General features: G+C 47.7%; 1 protein-coding gene across 8 annotated transcripts in view; it reads left to right on the forward strand.

Annotated features, from left to right (window-relative positions):
* Positions 1-10,855, forward strand: part of RFWD3 (ring finger and WD repeat domain 3) — a 53,475-nt gene extending 42,620 nt beyond the window's left edge. For all 8 annotated transcript variants that reach the window (XM_044987498.1, XM_044987492.1, XM_044987495.1 and 5 more), the window contains 3 exons: positions 4,196-4,410; positions 4,903-5,120; positions 9,188-10,855. In XM_044987498.1, coding sequence (XP_044843433.1) covers positions 4,196-4,410; positions 4,903-5,120; positions 9,188-9,331 — 577 coding nt within the window. In that variant the 3' untranslated portion in view covers positions 9,332-10,855. The remainder of the gene's footprint in view (positions 1-4,195; positions 4,411-4,902; positions 5,121-9,187) is intronic.
* Positions 10,856-21,881: the final 11,026 nt, after the last annotated feature.

Here is a 21,881-nt window from a genome sequence, read left to right on the forward strand (position 1 = left end):
GTAATTCTTCTGCTCTACTCTGCACTGATTAGGCCTCAACTGAAGTACTGTGTCCAGTTCTGGGCACCACATTTCAGGTAAGATGTGGACCAGTTGGAGAAAATCCAGAGAAGAGCAACAAAAATTGTTATAGGTCTAGAAAACATAATCTACGAGGGAAGATTGAAAAAATTGGGTTTGTTTACTCTGGAAAAGAGAGAACTGAGAGGGGACGTAAGTTTTCAAGTACAAAGGATGTTACAAGGCGGAGGGAGAAAAATTGTTCTCAATCTCTGAGGTTAGGACAAGAAGCTTAAATTGCAGCAGGCGAGGTTCAGGTTGGACATTAGGAAAATTTTCTTAACTGTCAGGGTAGTTAATCCCTGAAATAAATTGTAGGGTTGTCAAGCGATTAAAAATTAATCATGATGTTAAACAACAATAGAATACCATTTATTTTAAATATTTTTGGATGTTTACTACATTTTCAAATATATTAATTTCAGTTACAACACAGAATACAAAGTGGACAGTACTCACTCTATATTTATTTTTTATTACAAATATTTGCACTGTAAAAAACAAAATTGTATTTTTCAGTTCACCTCGTACAAGTACTGTAGTGCAATCTCTTTACCATGAAAGTTGAACGTACAAATGTAGAATTATGTGGTTTTAAAAAAAAAAACTGCATTCAAAAATAAAACAATGTAAAACTTTAGAGCCCACAAGTCCACTCAGTCCTCCTCGTTGGTCACCAATCACTCAGACAAAGTCGATTACAATTTGCAGGAGATAATGCTGCCTGTTTCTTGTTTACAATGTCACATGAAAGTGAGAATAGGCGTTCATATGGCACTGTTGTAGCTGGCATTGCAAGATATTTACGTGCCAGATGCGCTAAAGATTCATATGTCCCTTTATGCTTCAACCACCATTCCAGAGGCCATGCTTCCATGCTGATGATGGATTTTGCTTGATAATGATCCAAAGCAGAGCGGACTGACACATGTTCATTTTCATCATCTGAGTCAGATGCCACCAGCAGAAGATTGATTTTCTTTTTTGGTGATTCGGGTTCTGTAGCTTTCCGCATTGGAGTATTGCTCTTTTAAGATTTCTAAAAGCATGCTCCACACCTCATCCCTCTCAGATTTTGGACCACACTTCTGATTCTTAAACCTTGGGTCGACTGCTGTAGCTATTTTTAGAAATCTCACATCGGTACCTTCTTTGCGTTTTGTCAAATCTGCTGTGAAAGTGTTCTTAAAACAAACGTGCTGGGTCATCATCCAAGACTGCTATAATATGAAATATATGCAGAATGCAGGTAAAACAGAGCAGGAGATGTACAATTCTCGCCCCCAAGGAGTACAGTCACATTTAATGAATGCATTATTTTTTTAATGAGCATCCTCAGCATGGAAGCGGGTCCTCTGGAATGATGGCCAAAGAATGAAGGGGCATATGAATATTTAGCATATCTGGCATGCAAATACCTTGCAGTGCCGGCTACAAAAGTGCCATGGAAACGCCTGTTTTCACTTTCAGGTGCCACTGTAAATAAGAAGCAGGCAGCAGTATCTCCTGTCAATGTAAACAAACTTGTTTGTCTTGGCGATTGGCAGAATAAGAAGTAGGACTGAGTGGACTTGTAGGCTCTAACATTTTACACTGTTTTGTTTTTGAGTGCAGGTATGTAACCAAAAATAAATCTGCATTTGTAAGTTACACTTTCACAATAAAGAGATTGCAATTCAGTACTTGTATGAGGTGAATTGAAAAATACTATTTCTTTTATCATTTTTACATGCATATTATATTTGTAATAAAAATAATATAAAGTGAGCACTGTGCACTTTGTATTTTGTGTTGTAATTGAAATCAATATTGAAAAAGTAGAAACACATCCAAAAATATTTAATAAATTTCAATTGGTATTCTATTGTTATAAGTGCGATTAATCGTGATTAATTGTTTTGAATTAATTGTGTGAGTTAACTGTGATTAATTGACGCCCTAATAAATTGCCTAGGGAAGTAGTGGAATCTCCATTATTGGAGATTTTTAAGAGCAGATTAGACAAACACCTGTCAGGGATGGTCTAGATCAGGGGTTCTCAGACGGGGTCATGATTCCTCAGGGGATAACAAGGTGGTTACATGGGGGTTGTGAGCTGTCAGGTCTGTGGGGCTGATAGCCCTAAGCCCCCATTAAATTACAATTCCTCCCCTCCACCCTGTTTAATTTATAAGGGAGGGGTCACACTCAGAGGCTTGCTGTGTGAAAGGAGTCACCAATACAAAAAGTTTGAAAACCACTGGTCGAGATAATACTTAGTCCTGCCATGAGTGGACTAGATGACCTCATGAGGTCCCTTCCAGACCTACGATTCTATGATTCTGTGTTTAATTTCATGCTATCATCCTCACATGCTTGCTTTGAGAAAGTAACAGATTTTTTAGACAAGGGAAATGCGGTGGATCTAATATATCTTGATTTCAGTAAGGCGTTTGATACGGTACCGCATGAGGAATTACTGGTTAAATTGGAAAAGATGGGGATCAAAATGAAAATCCAGAGGTGGATAAGGAGCTGGTTAAAGGGGAGACTGCAGAGGGTCGTATTGAAGGGTGATCTGTCGGGTTGGAGGGGGGTTACCAGTGGAGTTCCTCAAGGTTCGGTTTTGGGTCCGATTTTATTTAATCTATTTATCGCTGACCTCGGAACCAAAAGTAGGAGTGGGCTGATAAAGTTTGCGGATGACACCAAGTTGGGAGGTATTGCCAATTCGGAAAAGGATCGGGATATCCTCCAGGGAGATTTGGATGACCTTGTAAACTGGAGTATTAGTAACAGGATGAAATTCAATAATGAGAAGTGTAAGGTTATGCCTTTAGGGATGACTAACAAGAACTTTAATTATAAGCTGGGGACGCACCAGTTGGAAGTAACAGAGGAGGAGAAGGACCTAGGAGTCCTGGTTGATCGTAGGATGACTATGAGTAGGCAATGTGATGTGGCCGTTAAAAAAGCTAATGCGGTCTTGGGATGCATTAGGCGAGGTATTTCTAGTAGAGATAAGGAGGTGCTAGTCCCGTTATATAAGGCGTTGGTGAGACCTCATTTGGAGTATTGTGTGCAGTTTTGGTCTCCCATGTTTAAGAAGGATGAATTCAAACTGGAACGGGTACAAAGAAGGGCCACTAGAATGATCCGAGGAATGGAAAGCCTGTCGTATGAAAGGAGACTTGAGCTCGGTTTGTTTTCCTTAACCAAAAGAAGGATAAGAGGAGATATGATTGCACTCTTTAAATATATCAGAGGGATAAATACCAGGGAAGGAGAGGAATTATTTCAGCTCAGTGCTAATGTGGACACGAGGACAAACGGATATAAATTGTCAGTCAGGAAATTTAGGCTTGAAATTAGACGAAGGTTTCTAACCATCAGAGGAGTGCAATTCTGGAACAGCCTACCGAGGGAAACAGTGGGGGCGAAGGACCTCCATGACTTTAAGATTAAGCTGGATAAGTTTATGGAGGGGATGGTATGATAGGATAACGGGTTTAGTCAATAGGTCAATAACGTGCCACACTGGTAATTAGTACAAAGGGTCAATGTTGGGATATTGTTAGCCTTTTTCCAGAGGGTCTGGCTGGAGAGTCTTGCCCGCATGCTCGGGGTTCAGCTGATCGCCATATTTGGGGTCGGGAAGGAATTTTCCTCCAGGGTAGATTGGCAGTGGCCCTGGAGGTTTTTCGCCTTCCTCCGAAGCATGGGGCAGGGGTCGCTTGCTGGTGGATTATCTGCTACTTGAAGTCTTTAAGTCATGATTTGGAGCATTCAACAGCAGAGTCAAGGGAGAGAATTAGTTCAGGAGTGGGTGGATCGGCTTATGTGGCCTGCATCTTGCAGGAGGTCAGACTAGATGATCATAATGGTCCCTTCTGATCTTGAATTCTATGATTCTAAATCCAATTGGGTGTGTCTTTCAAGGGAGCATTTTATAGCAATAGTTGTTGCTTAATTTTTGTCCAAAAGCTTCTGATCACTTATGTTAACTACTCAAGGATGAAGAGAGCTAATTATCAGAAACTTGACTGTGAACCCCCCTTGAAAAGTGAAACTGGGAGAAATCAAGACTCTGGGAAGGGGCTCGGAAGTGTTAAAGCTGAATGCTCATGTTACAGGCTCTCGAAAATTCTCCTTTCAGGTGTCCTGTGGTGTCCCTGTCCTACCTGCCCCGAATGGCCTCCACCACACTGCCATATGGTGGAGTAGTAGCTGGGAGCTTAGAAGGAGGCTGCTTTTGGGAACAGAAGGCCAGCAACTCCTACCGACCTCACCATCTACCTCTAGAGCCTGGAGGCTGCATCGATATTCAGACTGAAATCAGCACTCGGCACTGCCTTGCAACTTACAGGCCTAGTAAGTAATTGTGTGCAAGTACAGCACCTTCTATGCAGCGCTTTTATCAGTTTGCCGTAATTCTGCCCTGCCACCTAAGCCCCTGCGAGGTGCCAGGATTTGGTGGCAGCTTTGGAAGCCTGAGAGCTGAGAACATAGCAGAAATGATGCTTTTACTTTTCAAAGGCGAAGGCCTGGATAGCACACTAGTACCATGTCTCCCCTTGGACGCAGTAAAGCTTTTTGTGCGGCTGCACATGTACAGAAGAGAGGCTGCTGAGAATGGGGTTGGGAGGAGAAGCCTGGTATGCCTGGCTGCAAATGGATTGTTTCTTTTGCCCAACAACACCTCTTGCCTAGGGCTTCCATCCCTGTGGTGACCCTGAGTGGGTTTGTATTAGGATTCTCGTCTCTTTGTCTCTTTCCTGGAGAGGCTACTGTACATTGGGGAAAATTGTATTTGGCAAGTGACTCAGCTTGTCAGTGGAGCTACCCTTTGTCTACATCCCACAGATAAGAGCAACAATTGCCTGCATTGTGTGGTGATGGAACTGTCCTGTAGCCAACTGATGGATGCATCTGTGGACGTAATCTGCTCCTGTCACCCAGTTCAGACATTCAATGCTGGGCCCACCTGCAAACTGCTGACCAAAAATGCCATCTTTCGGAGTCCAGAGGAGGATGGCAGCATCCTGGTGTGCGCTGGCGATGAGGCCTCAAACTCTGCCATGGTATTTCCTTTTTCCTTTCATTTTCACCAGGCAGTGCTTAGGAAGGAAACCTTATCTGTCCCAATGTTGTTAAATCCAGTGTGATGGAACTTGCATTGTGGGTAACAGGTGCGTGGGCAGGGAGGGGTGTGTGTGTGTGTGTGTGTGTGTACATTAACTTTCCATACTTTGCTTGTGGGACTGGCTAACTCCCTGGCAATTTGGAGATACTGCTTTAGACCAAAAACCAGCAATGCACAAAACTAAATGCTGTGTCCTTAAAAAATAATAATAATAATAATAATTAATTAATTAATTAATTTAAATATAGGCAGGTTGCTCCTGTAGTAAACTTTTGTCCCTGCTTCCTACTGAAGGAATGTAGGTAGGCCGAATGTAATTAGCCATGATAGACTCTGGCAATGGCCTAGGAATTAACACCTTCTTCCAAAGAGAACGTCATGTTGTACAAATGGTACCCTGCCGGTACAGTGCCACTTACAGTAGCAGCATGCTGGCACACTAGCTCAGTACCAGCTCACAGGGAAGAGTTCAAGCCTGCTGAGTTGCAACATCACTTCTTACGATATGGTCTATGGCAGCCCAGCGATGAACATCCCTCCTAGAGATGGTCCCATCAGGTTAGGGTTGAGACAGGTTGGCAGGGGATGGGGAGGAAGACTTGTACTGCTGCCATCTGTGTGGTGTCTGTTCTGAGGTTGAAGGAGGACTTCAGCCTCCAAGGTAAGAGCGTACCTTGGCATTTAGATATGTTTAAAATGCTATGGCTACAGCCTCAGAGCAGACCTCTTGCTTACATAAGGGGTCTGATAGAGAATTGGTCCATCCAGCCTTCCTTGGGAGCAATAAAATACACCTCAACCGTGATATAATGCTGTCCGCGGGAGCCAAAAAATCTTACCGCGTTATATCGAACTTGATTTGATCCACCTGAGGATGCAGGTGCCCCCCCCCCCCCCGGAGCGCTGCTTTACCGCGTTATATCTGAATGTGTGTTATATTGGGTGGCATTATAACAGGGTAGAGGTGTAACAGCTGTTGGAGACTAATGTAACTGTTCTGTGGTTAGAGAAAAGCACAAGAAGCTATACTGCTTCATCCACATTGCCCTGTCAATGTGACTAAACACTGACTTGCAGGGATCATCTCTAGGAGTGAAGATGGTTCATTCTCCATGTCTTCTCTGAAACAAACAACAAGGGTTCTTGTAGATCCTGACCAGGTGGGAAATTATGTCTCAATCCATTATCTCCCATAGGCTGAAGAGCTGCTAGTTGGTAGCTCATAGTCACAGTAATCCCAGGCTGGAATTGAACTAGTCACAGAAGTGAGAGGCTCCATATCCTATTATTAAAGCGGGCGGGGGGGGGGGTTAGGAAAAAATCAGTTTTAATTGAAATCCCCTCCCCTTGCAAAATCTGTGCACAAGATTTTTTTTTAATGCATTAAATAGTATTACTAAAATTCTTTCCAGTAAGAGTAATCAGAACACACACACACACAATTGATAAATAGAGGTCTTATGAAGCATGTAATATTCCTAAATTACGTGGGTTTATAGATCTTCTGTTAACGGTACACATAACCACATATCAAGGAACAGGAATACTCTGCGGAAGCACAATTTTTTGGGTAGGACTTAGGCCAAGGGTGAGCAAACGACAGGCCAGGTCCAGCCCATCAGGACTTTGGATCTGGCCTGCGGGATTACCACCCCCGTGGCGGCACGGCCCCCGCACTGCTCCCAGAAGCAGTCAGCACCATGTTCCTTTGGTCCCTGGAGGAGTGGGGGCAGAGGGCTCTGTGTGCTGCTCTCGCCTGCAGGTACCACCTCCCACCTTCCTGAACAGGAAACCTCAGCCAATGGGAGCTTCGGGTGAGGTTAGGGTGACCAGACAGCAAGTGTAAAAATCGGGACAGGAGGTGGAGGTAATAGGAGCCTATGTAAGAAAGACCCAAAAATCAGGACTGTCCCTATAAAATCGGGACATATGGTCACCCTAGGTGAGGTACCCACAGGCAAGGGCAGCATGCGGAGCCCTCTGCTCCCCTCTCCTCCCCCAGGGGCCATAGGGACATGGTGCTGGCCGCTTCTGGGAGCGGTGCAGGGCGAGGGCAGGCAGGGAGCCTGCCTGAACCCCACTGAGCGCCACTGCCACCCTGGAGCTGCTCCATGTAAGCGGCGCCAGGCCAGAGCCCGCACCCCGAACTCCTCCTGCACTGTGCACTCCTGCCCTGAGCCCCTTTCCTGCACTCCACACCCCCTCCTGGACTCTAACCCCCTTCCCTTAGCCCCTTTGTACACCCCACACTCCTCCTCTGCCCCAACCCCTTGCCCTGAGCCCCTTCCTGCACACCGCACCCCCTCTCACATCCTGCACTCCCTCCCACACCCCAACCCCTTGCCCCAGCCCTACATTCGTGACCCTGCTTGCAATTTCCCCTCCCAGATGTGGCCCTTGGGCCAAAAAGTTTGCCCACTCCTGATTTAGGCAGTACTGGCTACATTTGGTTCATGTCTGGAAGATGACTTTTGCAGAAGTAAGTGTTGAATTTATATAATTTTTGTGGGAAATGCAAGCTAAAGGAATTTTGTACAGGATTACTGAGCCATGGGACATATTTTAAGAAAAACTTTAAAAAGCAGAAATCAGACTGCCTCATCACAAATGACCAGCCTTGCCCACTTTCCATTTTCCCTGAGTTAGCACCGGCTACTAAGAACACAGAAGTGAGTGATTATGTCTACCTTCTGCTTTGTATGTTAACTTCCCTGGGGCTCTGTCTGAGACCTATAGCCCCTAGTGCAAAGTAGCTTGCAGGATCAGGGCATTAATGCCCACCAGACTAACTCCCGACCTGCTTTTACATCCTGCTTACACTGCCTGACCTGCACGTCCAACCTAAGACTGGAGAAGAAAACGTGCAAGCTTTTTCAAATAGTCTAGTCAGCCCAGACCGCTACTCTGTTTCTCTTCTGTCTTTGTCCAGCTACTTGCTGCCTAGATAGCACATCAGGGAGAGTGCATGTGGCTTTGTATGCATGTGGTTTCCCAAGAATACAAGGGGAAGACTGAAGTGGAGTGCTTAGAGAAGCAGAGAGTGGGAGGACAGGGTTTGCCTTCTCTTTCAATCAGTCGTGTTGCTTAGCCAGTGCACCCTGATCAGACCAGCTCTCCCATATATGTGCTGTCACTCAGGCATCGTAAATTTCCCACTTCAGTACTTGGTTGTGCCTTTGGCTCAAAGAGCATCCTTCTCTGGTGCAGTCAGCCTTCAGCTGTCCTGCTAACAGTTCTAACTTGTCTCCAGCACAAATTAATTTCCCCTTACAAAAAGTACACAGGATTATGGCCTGGAAGTTACCCTAGCAGCTCTAGGATGTCAGAGACTAGCTTTAGCCCACAAGCAGCACAGTCTTACCTCACTTGGGTTATTAATTTAGTTCAACCTACCCCCACATTCTTGTTGCTTACCTAAGCAGGAGATACATGTTGCTTCCAGCAATTTGCGTTAATTTCTTCCACTAGCCTGCCCTTCCTTGAGTCATCCAGCTCTTGCCTTACAGATGAATTGTCTTAGGGTTGTCTTAACATTGTCAGTGTGACAGTGAAGGAACTTGTTTTCATTTTTATTTCTCATCTTTGATCACACTTGGCATTGCTGGCCCTGCTGCTTCTGCACCAGCCCATTTTTACAATGAAGTGTTTCCTGTATCAAGTTGTTCGTGTATTCCTAAACCTTGCACTTTCTGTTCATGGCATCTTGAAACCACTTCTGGATGGATTGGTTTTTATGAGAATTGTTTTGAATAGCAGCACCTTGCACAGCCACATTTAGGTGGCACCTCTAAACTCATGTCCCTGATTATCTGACCTTCCAGAGGGGAGGCTCACGGCAGGCTTATTGGTTCAAAAGTGAGTCTCGGCAGGCTGGGGAAGGTGTTGGAAATGGCTAAGCTATCTGGGATGTTTCTCTGAAGAGGGGGCTGCTTCCCACCAGCAACATTAGAAATAAGGCTGAGTGGGAGGTGAGAACTGTGGTGACTGACCCTTTGTACTTCACAGGTGTGGGATGCTGGAAGTGGCTCCTTACTGCAGAAGCTACAAACTGACTTACCTGTGCTGGACATCTGCCCCTTCACAGTGAACCGCAATAACTTCCTGGCCACTCTCACTGAGAAGATGGTGAAGCTCTACAAGTGGGAGTGAAAAAGGCTCTATAAATCTTCCACAGAGAGGAGCTTCCAAAATGTGCTGCTAAACTACAAATTCCCTGCTGTCCCACCACAACAGTATGGCCCCAGGCTCGGCCTTCCTGCATGTGTTGCTCACAGGACAGGAACTGCCACGGCACCTCTCATGTTGGTGCATTCAGGAACTGGGACACACTGGTGCCTGGAGCCCTTCTCCCCTACCCTAATTTTTATCTGTCATTCCTTCAGTTGATCCCAAGGTCAGTTTTCTCTATTCTCAGGCAAACTGGCAGCCTGCCTCAATGTAGTGCTCACTCTTGGCCTGTCTCCAGCTGCACAGTGTTAAAACTCCTTCTTCCCCCTTCCCCCCTCCCCCCCCCCCCCCGCAAGCATTAACACAGTGCTGGGACTTGCAAACCCCTTTAGAGAATGACCCAAAGGAAAGGAACATCTGAGACTCCCCCTGTACTTTGCAGTCCTACCGCCCTTGCTGCATGAAGAAAGGGGCTTTAAGTAGCAGTTTGGCTGCTACCTTGTACTTGGATGGGCATTTCCCCAGGAATGTTGTGGACATGTCCTGTAAAGGACTTACTCAGCTGTTCCTATGCTCTTTTTGAGGCTTCTGGGCAAAGCAAGCTTGGTGGGGCTTTTCCATCAATCAAGTAAAGCCAACTCTGTGTCATTAGTCTTTGCCACGGAGAAGATAGCTGTGGGACTGGAGTGAGAACACTTTTCTTCTGCATTTTCATATGCATATAGTATGAACCTTGCCGCCTCTTTAGGCGCAGCCCAGTCCAAACGTCATAGAACTGTCTTTTGTCTGGGGAAAGTTGGCAATAGGGTGAGGTGGGGAGACTTTTGTGCCTTTTGATGGTAGTTGCAATTCATGTTAACCTTGCCTACGGCTCAGGTGGCTGAACAGCATTTGAATTGAAAAACAAGAAAGAGAAAATGTTGGCTGCTTTGTTCCAAATTTAACAAAAACTGTTGGATTTCTTGAGGTTTGATTTTCACCAGAGGGTCACAGAATGGTCCCAGTCATCCTTGACTGTGGCACAATTCTGCACATCCTAGATGTGAGTCTGAACCAGAATTCCCCATAAAGAGTTGGTGGGGTGGGGGGTGAGCCAAGGGGTTTGAGTGCCAAGTGTGCAGACTGATTCTCAGTTCCTGTGAGTAAGGACATTTCATTTTCTGACTTGGGGATGAACAGGATTTACATTTCGTATTTGTATTTGCCAAAGGCAAACTATCAAGAATGTTACACAAGTTGCAAGACAGTTTCTCTGTATGGGGAACCTGTCCCCAGGCACTGTTCCTTGCATGCAGTCTGTGTAAACGGCATCTTTCATGTTACCAGATCCAGTGTGTCACTATTTAAATCCACAGAACAACTTTCCTTTCTAAAACTTGCAAGGATATGAATTTCCTTTGTGCGTCTCCTCTTTAAAAGTAAGATTATGTAAAAATATACCTCTCCATTTAATTGTATCTATTTTTCTGTGTGATATTTTTTCCTCTATTTTTGTGATGTGAAAAATAAAGCATTTATCATTATAGAACCTGCTTCTGCTGATGTAACTGTCTGACCCTGTGAAATGTGTGCTTCAGAGATGTGCTTCCATCTAGATGAATATAAACAAGGCTCCGTGTACTCTGGCAAGGATCCCTACATTTGATAGGACTTCTAGATTGGATGTGGGAGTTTCAGGTATATTTACTAATAGAGGCTTCTAGTGAATGTAATGTGAAAATTGAATCCCCTGTGGTGGCTTCCATATCAATATCAAGAGGAGTACTTGTGGCACCTTAGAGACTAACACATTTATTTGGGCATAAGCTTTCGTGGGCTACAGCCCACTTCATCGGATGCATAGAATGGAACATAGAGTAAGAAGATATATATACATACAGAGAACATGAAAAGGTGAGAGTTGCCCAACCAATTCTAAGAGGCTAATTAAATAAGATGAGCTATTCTCAGCAGGAGAAGAAAAACTTTTGTAGTGAGACTCAAGATGGCCCATTTCAGACAGTTGACAAAAAGGTGTGAGGAGCCTTAACGTGGGGAAATGGATTCAATTTGTGTAATGATCCAGCCACTCCCAGTCTCTATTCAAGCCCAAATTAATAGTATCTAGTTTGTATATTAATTCAAGTTCAGCAGTTTCTCGTTGGAGTCTTTTTTTTTGAAGCTTTTCTGTTGCAAAATTGCCACCTTAAGGGTAGCTCAGCGGAGAGGCTGCACCGTGCAGCTCCTGGAGGGAAGAGGCCCCCTCGGTTAATGCTGGGGAAGGAAGTCCACTTGCCCTGTTACACTGTGCTGCTGCCTAGTCTCCATTAGCCGATTGCCTTTGTGGCAGTGCTCAGCTGGAGAGGAACAGGTGCTAAGGCATGGGCATTGACGAGGTATGTGAGACCTTCAGGACAGTCACTCCTCCCTCGCGCTGCAGTACTGAGGGGCGTTCTCCCACCTGATCCCTCCAGCGGGTGTGCTTCGGGGAGCTCATCTGTAGCTAACATCCCCTGGAGACACAGCGGGGGGCTAGAGGCTAGTCACTTTGCACACCCAGACAGAGGCGGGGTAGTAGTGGTAGCGTAATGGGACAGCCCTTTCTTCTTTCCACACTAGCCTGCCAAAGGCACCTCCGCCCCCTCTTAGAGAGCAGGTTACCCCCAAAACTACACAACGGGAGTGACTCCCTGGTCACTCAGTAACAGACTTAAAGGGGGATTCAGCCCCCATGAAAACAAAGAAGCGGTCTCACTCCTCCCCCGGGAGAATCGCCATATAAAAAGCGATCTCCGACCGCTAAATCCGCCCCAGTACCGTCGGCACACAGAGCCTCAGACCACGTGGCACCGGGTTCGTCCAGTGCAGAGGCAACCTGAGGAGCGAAAGACCCTAGCGGTGCAGTCTAGCTCTAAGACAGGCTTCGTTTTGCCTTTACCTGTTCCCTCAGAGCCTAGAGAGCTGAAGCCCTCGGCACCGAGCAGTTCCTATATATTACAGCAAGCCCACAGTACCGGCAGCACAGATGCTGACTAATCTCTGTGTGCCTCCTATGCCTGCACCTAACTTCCCAGTGCCGCAACATTTCGTTAGCCAGGCAGACCTTTTCGCTGCCTCCGCCCTGGGCACACCTCTTCGGCACAGACGGCACCCCAGCCAGACCAGCCATGAGTCTCATGGCTACACCTGCTGGCTCAGCCCCTCCTCTCTCAAGCGATGAAGTGGCTGTAGGGATGGGGACCCCATGCCATTCATCACCCAAACCTGGAACCTCAGGGCTACAACCCACAGCATGGTAACCCCCTCAACGGATGCCCCCCAATGGCCCTCCCACAAAACTGGCCATACTGGGACCTATGTGCACTGCCACGGAGTCACCGGACGATGCTCTGGAACTACTCCATATGAAGCCAGTCAGGACTCAGGGGGAGCATACCTCCTCCCTGGGAGCATACTGTCTCCAGGGCAAGAAGCTTACACAGCTTCAACCTTCCTGGGTCTGACCTCAGAGCATTCAGGATCCCCTTCTCACGTTGTGCGCTTCCCACAGCAAGTCCACACAGGTGGGGTTCCTGGGGAAGCCAGAGGGCCCTGAACCCCAACTCCACAGTCAGATGTGACTCTCAGCCAGCCAGTAAAACAAAAGGTTTATTAGACGACAGGAACACAGTCCAAAACAGAGTTTGTAGGTACAGAAACTGGATCCCCTAAGTCAGGTCCATCTTGGGGCCAGGGAGGCCAGACCCCGGGTCTGGGCCTCCCTCTTTTTCCCCAGCCAGCTCCAAACTGAAACCCCCTCCAGCCCCTCCTCTGGCCTTTGTCTCTTTCCTGGGCCAGGAGGTCACCTGATCTCTCTGTTCTTCAACACATTCAGTTGGCACCTTGCCGGGGAGGGGCCCAGGCCATCAGTTGCCAGGAGACAGGGTTTCGGCCATTCGCTGTGCAGACAGCATCACCCTGGCCCTCTAGAGCTCTGCAACAATCACATACCCTTATCCCACCACCTAGATACTTGAATTGCATAGGGGAAACTGAGGCACCCACACAGTATTCAGAGAAAACATTATGAACATTCCCACTTCGTCACAGGCACTGTATAGGGCTCACTATATTCAGCCCTCTAACCAATCCAGGTCCAAAACACCGAGATCAGGTAGATCTACTTCGCTGGTTACCCCAGCTTCCCTGAAGTCACCAGGGAGGAGAAAGAGGGCAACAAGGACTTAATAGAGGGTGACATCCTACCTCCTACCCATATTTCTTCATCGTCCCTGGAGGACACAATCATGCCTCTCCCCCACCCCCCACTGCGGGACAACTTTAAATCTTTCCAAGATCTATTCAAGCGTGTGGCTGATTCCCTAGGCATCTTCTCAGAAGAGCTGCCAGAAACACAGCATAAGCTCACTGACATTCTCCATGCCTCTTCTACGGTAAAGATTCATGCCTATTCATTCTGCCATTATGGACCTGGCAAACACCGGCCACGGCCCCACCTTCTTGTTCAGACCGAAGTATTACGTGCTAGCAAAAGGGGCTGAGTTCATCTTCACTCACCCTAGCCCAAATTCACTGGTTGTGGAAGCTGTTAATCAAAGGGGAAAACAACACCTGGCTCATACCACCCCTTATGACAAAGACTGGAAATGCCTTGACCTGTTTGGTAGAAAGGCCTATTCCTCAGCGACTCTTCAGTTATGCATCGCTAACTACTCTGCACTATTAGCCAAATACACTCTCAACATTTTTGCACAGATGTCTGTTTATTGAGCATCTCCCAACAGACAAAAAAGAACAATTTAAAAAAAAAAAAAGCAAGCATCTCATAAGGTTCCTTGATTGCCAGGACAACCTTGCAGGCATCATTGGATTCTGCAGACACAGTGGCTCGCTCCATTGCCATGCCAGTAGTCATGCAGAGGGCCTCTTGGCTCCACCTTTCTGGCTTCTCCAAGGAAATCCAGGCCATGATCGAGGACTTACCTTTTAAGGGACAGAAACTCTTTGTGGACACCACGGATGCAGGCTTGCATGCCCTCAAGGACTCCCGTGCCACACTGAAAACCTTGGGAACTCACATACCTGATAACAAAAAGAAACAGGGCACATTTTACACCCAGCGATTCCGTACTGCTCTGTATACCCAGCCGCAGAGATAGTACTACCAACGTCGCAAACAACGTCTGCCAAGACGACGACAGCCAGGCAATCCACCACGTCCCAACCATCTACTTCTACACAGGCATTTTGAAGTGTTTGGTGAGGGCATGAGAGCCCCTCAAATTTCATTGCCGCAACCATTTCTCGATTCCAGTCCTTTTGGAGACGGTTTAACACTTTTCTGTCTGGTCTGGGCAACCATTACATCGGACAAATGGGTTCTGGAAATTATACACAAGGGCTATTCCATCCCCTTCACCTCGATTCCACCAACCCACCCCCATTCCCCATCCCTCTTCAGAGACCCTTCTCACGAGCACCTACTACAGTGGGAAATAAATCACCTCGTGCAACTCGGTGCCATAGAACCTGTACCTCCCAAATGCAGGAGGACCAGGTTTTATTCGCACTGTTTCCTCACCCAAAAGAAAATGGGCAGCTGGAGGCCCGTATTGGACTTGCGCAAGCTAAACAAGTTTATCAGAACTCAGCATTTTAAGACGGTTACCCTTGCAACCATAATCCTGGCATTGGAGAAGGGAGACTGGTTCTTGGCCCTCGACCTCCAGGATGTTTATTTCCATGTTACCATACATCCTGCACACACAAGGTTCCTTCGTTTCACAGTAGTCAACCTACATTTCCAGTACAAAGTGTTCCCATTTGGACTTTCCACGGCCACACAAGTTTTCTCAAAAGACCTCACTGTGGTTGCAGCCCATCTTTGCAGACAGGGTAATTCTATTCCCCTACCTGGACGATTGCCTGTTGAAAGCTTCTACATACCAACAGGTAGTGGATGCTTTGTCACTCACTGCAAATCTGTTCAGAAGACTAGGCCTACAAATCAGTGTCCTAAAATCCATCCTAATTCTAACCCAACCGTTGGAATTCGCATATGCCCACCCGGACTGCACTACGGCATTGGCAAGTCTACCCCAACACCGCTTCCTGACATTGACAAACCTCATAGCAACCATAGAAAACAGCCTACAGACATCCGCCAGGTTATGCCTCCAACTTCCAGGACACGTCAGCAACCACGTTTGTCATGAAACATGCACGGCTTCATACGAGGCACCTTCAGGCATGGCGCCGTACAGTATATATTGCTCACAGACATTCTGTTCACAAGTGACTGACCATGCCCACCACAATAAAGAACTTGTTATCCTGGTGGACAAATCATTTTAACATCTGCACGGGTGTCCCGTTCCAACGACACACCCCATCAGTAACAATAACCACGGATATGTCTCTCCTGAGCTGAACATACCATCCAGGGCAGATGGTCCTCCATGGAGTCCATGCTCCACATAAATCTATTGGAGTTCCAGGCGGTCCGCAATGCATGCCACTGTTTTCTGCCCCTCATTCATAACAACAGAGTGCAGATCCGTACAGACAATTTGGCCTCCATGTTTTATATCAATCGCCAAGGTGGGGCTCAATCTTACCCGCTCTGCACAGAGGCAGTTCACCTTTGGGAGTAGTGTCTCCCCCACAACATAGACCTCAAAGCAGCCTATCTACCGGGAAGACAAAACAGCACAGAGGACGAGCTAAGTAGAAACTTCTCCCAGACACATGAATGGGAAATGGACCCAGAAATCCTCACCACTATCTTCCAGCGCTGGGGTTTCCCCACAATAAATCTTTTTACAACGTCCCACCAGGGGTGAAAGTAAGCCGGTCCGGTACGGTGTACCGGCAAGAGCCAGTGTGCCGTGCTGGACTGCACCAGCTTCTACGGCAGGAATTGAAAGGGCTCTGGGCTGCCCGCAGCTGCGGGCAGCCCAGAGCCCTTTGAATCCCGGCCACGGCTGGGATTTAAAGGGCTCAGAGCTCCCCTCAGGGGCAGGAGCTCTGGGCCCTTTAAATTCCTGCCCCAGCCCCGCAAAGCTCGGGGTTTCCCCAGCCACCGGAGCCCTGGGCCCTTTAATTTGCCCCTGAGCCCGGGGGGGGCTCCCAGCCACCTCTTCAGCTGGGAACCCCTGGTTGATTTAAAGGCCCTGGGTCTCCCAGCCACAGCCGGTGCCCCAGGTCCTTTAAATCTTGAGAGGCCCCGCCTCTTCCGGATGAGGCCACGCCCCCCTCAGGACTCCGGCAGTACCGGTAAGTCCTGTAAGTTACTTTCACACGTGCGTCCCACAATACCAAGTGCCCTCAATACTGCTCCCAGGCAGGACTCGGGGATGCCTTCCTCATGAAATGGGGGAAGTGCCTCTAATGTACGCTTTTCCCCCCGATTCCTGATGTCTTGTGTCCTTTACAAGATAAAACAGGACAGATCCCGAGTAATCCTGATCGCACCAAGGTGGCCCAGACAAACCTGGTTTCCCTACCTCAACCAGATGATCACAACACCATCATGGCCCCTCCCACTTGTACCTCACCTACTCACACAGGAGTCAGGTCATGTCTGTCACCCCAACATCCCAATCCTCCATCTCAAGGTATGGCTAATCTGTGGCTGACACCTCTGGAGGTAGGCTGTTCCACAGAGGTCCATGATATTTTGATGAACAGCAGATGATTAACCACACGAAAAACATATACTCAAAAGTGGCATCGTTTCTTCATATGGTGCAGAGACAAACAACTCACAACCCTCGAATGACTCCATTACCCACAATACTTGAATATATGCTGACTCTAAAAAAAATCGGGACTTTCTATCAGTTCACTCCGGGTACACTTATCTGAAATGACAGCTTTCCATTCCAGAGTAGATGGCCTCACTATATTTGGGCATCCTCTCACTAAACTCTTCCTCAAGAGAATACAGAATACTTACCCTACAGTCAGAGACCCTACCCCTATGTGGAACCTTAACTTATTTCCCCATACCCTCATGGGCAAACCTTTTTGAGCCTCTGGCTACCTGCTCACTATTACACTTGTCCATGAAAGTCGCCTTCCTAGTCGCAATTACGTCGGCATGACGGGTTGGAGAGGTTGGTGCCCTGATTGTAACTTCACCTTACCCCATATTGCTCAAGGACAAGGTAACCCTTCTCCCACATCTGAAATTCATACCTAAAGTGGCCCCATCCTTCCATCTCAACCAGCCCATCTACTTACCTGTATTCTTCCCAAAACTGCACACTGACAGCAGGGAAGCATCTTTTCACACTTTGGATGTTTGTAGAGCACTCACGTTCTATATAGATAGAACAAAGACATTCAGAAAATCCACCAGACTGTTCGTTTCCACAATGGAATGATCTCAAGGACTAATCATTTCCAAACGACTTTCAAAATGGATATCGGAGTGCATCCAATTATGCTACTGCAAACGTGACCTAGACCCGGCCCCTCCCGCTCTTCACATGCCGTCCACCAGAGCTATATCCACATCAGTAACCTTTCTAAAGATATACCCATCACTGATATATGTAAAGCAGCTACCTGGGCATCAGCCCACGCCTTCACCAGACATTACGCCATAGAGAAGCAATTGGCTGCTGACGCTCATTTCAGAGAATTGCTGTTATCCACTGCTCAGTAAACATCTCTGAAGCCCCTCCTTCCGCTGAGGGGCACTGCTCCATAGGCACCTAAGAGTGGAGCACCCACAGGGACATTCCTCAAAGGAGAAGAGGTTACTCACTTGTGCAGTAACTGATGTTCTTTGAGATGGTTGCCCCTGTGGATGCTCCACTAACTCCCCTCCTCTCCTCTGCTTCCGAGTTTCTCTTTGATCCTCTGCGGCAGAGAAGGAACTGGGGGATGGTTGGCTGCACGCAGTACCCACTCAGAGCAGCATGCATATGCTATGCGTGGCCAACCAGGGCACTGCTACCTTAAATCTCTGACTAGAAGTGCAGGGGCACTCAAACACCTAAAAGTGGAGCACCCACAGGGACAACCATCTTGAAGAACAGCAGTTACTGCACAGGTGAAAGTAGCAAAGAATCCTGTGGCACCTTATAGACTAACAGACGTTTTGCAGCATGAGCTTTCGTGGGTGAATACCCACTTCGTCGGATGCAAGTAGTGGAAATTTCCAGGGGCAGGTATATATATGCAAGCAAGAAGCAAGCTAGAGATAACGAGGTTAGCTCAATCAGGGAGGATGAGGCCCTGTTCTAGCAGTTGAGGTGTGAAAAACAAGGGAGGAGAAACTGGTTCTGTAGTTGGCAAGCCATTCACAGTCTTTGTTTAATCCTGAGCTGATGGTGTCAAATTTGCAGATGAACTGAAGCTCAGCAGTTTCTCTTTGAAGTCTGATCCTGAAGTTTTTTTGCTGCAGGATGGCCACCTTAAGATCTGCTATTGTGTGGCCAGGGAGGTTGAAGTGTTCTCCTACAGGTTTTTGTATATTGCCATTCCTAATATCTGATTTGTGTCCATTTATCCTTTTCCGTAGAGACTGTCCAGTTTGGCCGATGTACATAGCAGAGGGGCATTGCTGGCATATGATGGCGTATATTACATTGGTGGACGTGCAGGTGAATGAACCGGTGATGGTGTGGCTGATCTGGTTAGGTCCTGTGATGGTGTCGCTGGTGTAGATATGTGGGCAGAGTTGGCATCAAGGTTTGTTGCATGGATTGGTTCCTGAGCTAGAGTTATTATGGTGCGGTGTGCAGTTACTGGTGAGAATATGCTTCAGGTTGTCTGTGGGCGAGGACTGGCCTGCCACCCAAGGCCTGTGAAAGTGTGGGATCATTGTCCAGGATGGGTTGTAGATCCCTGATGATGCGTTGGAGGGGTTTTAGCTGGGAACTGTATGTGATGGCCAGTGGAGTCCTGTTGGTTTCTTTCTTGGGTTTGTCTTGCAGTAGGAGGCTTCTGGGTACACGTCTGGCTCTGTTGATCTGTTTCCTTATTTCCTCGTGCGGGTACTGTAGTTTTGAGAATGTTTGGTGGAGATTTTGTAGGTGTTGGTCTCTGTCTGAGGGGTTAGAGCAGATGTGGTTGTACCTCAGTGCTTGGCTGTAGACAATGGATCGTGTGGTGTGCCCGGGATGGAAGCTGGAGGCATGAAGGTAGGCATAGCGGGTGGTGTTAATGTGACCATCACTTATTTGCACCGTGGTGTCTAGGAAGTGGACCTCCCGTGTAGATTGGTCCAGGCTGAGGTTGATGGTAGGGTGGAAGCTGTTGAAATCATGGTGGAATTTTTCCAGAGTCTCCTTCCCATGGGTCCAGATAATGAAGATGTCATCAATGTAGCGTAGGTAGAGAAGGGGCGTGAGTGGACGGGAGCTGAGGAAGCATTGTTCCAGGTCGTCCATAAAAATATTGGCATATTGTGGGACCATGCGGGTGCCCATAGTGGTGCCACTGATCTGGAGATATATATTGTCATCAAATTTGAAATAGTTGTGTGTGAGGATAAAGGCACAGAGCTCAGCAACCAGTTGTGCTGTGGCATCATCAGGGATACTGTTCCTGACAGCTTGTATTCCATCAGTGTGGGATGTTTGTGTAGAGAGCCTCTACATCCATGGTGGCTAGGATGGTGTTTTCTGGAAGGTCACCAATGCATTGTAGTTTCCTCAGGAAATCAGTGGTGTCAAGAGATAGCTGGGAGTGCTGGTGGCATAGGGTCTGAGTAGAGAATCCACATATCCAGACAGTCCTTCAGTGAGAGTTACAATGCCCGAGATGATGGGGCGTCCAGGATTTCCGGGTTTGTGGATCTTGGGTAGTAGATAGAATAACCCTGGTTGGGGCTCTAAGGGTATGTTGATTTGTTCCGGTATTAGTGTAGGGAGTGTCCTGAGTAGATGGTGCAGTTTCTTAGTGTATTCCTCAGTGGGATCTGAGGGAAGTGGCCTGTAGAATTTGGTATTGGAGAGTTGTCTGGCGGCCTCCTTTTGGTAGTCAGACCTGTTCATGACGACAACAGCACCTCCTTTATCAGCCTCTTTGATTATAATGTCAGGATGGTTTCTGAGGCTGTGGATGGCATTGTGTTCTGCACGAGTAACCTTCTCTTCCATGCATCTGATGAAGTGGGTTTTAGCCCACAAAAGCTTATGCCCAAGTAAATTTTTTTTGTCTCTAAGGTGCCACAACTCCTCCTCATTGTTAGATCAGAATAAAATCACATCCCAAACTAGCAACTCTACCAGTACAACACTGTGTAGGTTGGGCCTTTCCCTTCCCACAGTGGTCCGGGTGGGAGATGATTGATTTTCTGTGCGGGAGGAGAAAAGAGGTCCCCCTCCTAGTTTTTGGACCCTAACAAGTTGATCCATACACCCACCCCTTTTTCTCTTCTCCCGGTGTATCCAGCTCCTGTGCAGACGCACATCAGTCCATGGCTTTGGCAAAAGGTTCTGAAATGATCAGACAGGAGTGAAATAATTGTTGTTAACTCAAACCTCCTGACAGCCATTCAGTTAACACCATGCTGAGATGAATGGGAAAGGCTTTTCCCTCAGAGCCAATGCAGCATTGCCAACCTCGGCCATTCAAAATTCATGAGTCAGACCCCAAAAATCATGAAGTTCTTTTTTTTTTTTTCTTTTGGGTTATTTTTATTCACCTTATTTCTCAGGGCAGGTCTACACTACTGCTAAAGTCAATCTAACTTACAATGCTTGGGGGTGTGAAAAAGATGCCCCCCACCCCGAGTGACACAAGTTATAGTGACTAAGCACTGTTCACACCGATGCTATGTCAGCGGGAGATGCTCTCCTGCCAACATAGCTTCTGCCTCTCACGGAGGTGGAGTAATTATGCTGATGGGAGAGCGCTCTCCCATCAGCATAGAGCAGGGGTGGGCAAACTATGGCCTGCAGACCACATCCGGCTGCCAGCCAATTTATTCCAGCTCTCGAGCTCCCACTGGGGAGTGGGGTCTGGGACTTGCCCCGCTTCTGTGCTCCAGCTGGGGAGTGGGGTCGGGGGCCACTCCGCATGTCTCCCAGAAGCAGCAGCATGTCCCTCCTCTGGCTCCTACACATAGGGGCAGCCAAGGGACTCCATTGGCTGGGAACTGTGGCCAATGGAGCTGCAGGGGCAGTGCCTGTGGATGGGGCAGCGCACAAAGCCACTTGGCTGAGCCTTTGCATAGGAGCTGGAGGGGGGACATGCTGCTACTTCCAGGAGCCGCTTGAGATAACTGTCACCCACAGCCTGCACCCCTGAGCCCCTCCTGTGCCCTGCCCCAGCCCTGATTTCCCTCCCCCTTGCCTTCCTAACCCCTTGGTCCCAGCCTGGAACACCTCTCTATACCCCAAACCCCTCATCTCCAGCCCCGCCCCAGAGCTTGCACCCTGAGCCAGAGCCCTCAACCCCTCCTGCACCCCAACCCCAATTTCATGAGCATTCATGGCCCATCATGCAATTTCCATAGCCAGATGTGGCCCTCGGGCCAAAAAGTTAGCCCAGCCCTGGCATAGAGCGTCTTCCCCAGATGCGCTACAGTGGTGCA

Source organism: Mauremys mutica, chromosome 14 (genome assembly GCF_020497125.1).
Source record: "Mauremys mutica isolate MM-2020 ecotype Southern chromosome 14, ASM2049712v1, whole genome shotgun sequence".
NCBI lineage: Eukaryota > Metazoa > Chordata > Testudines > Geoemydidae > Mauremys > Mauremys mutica.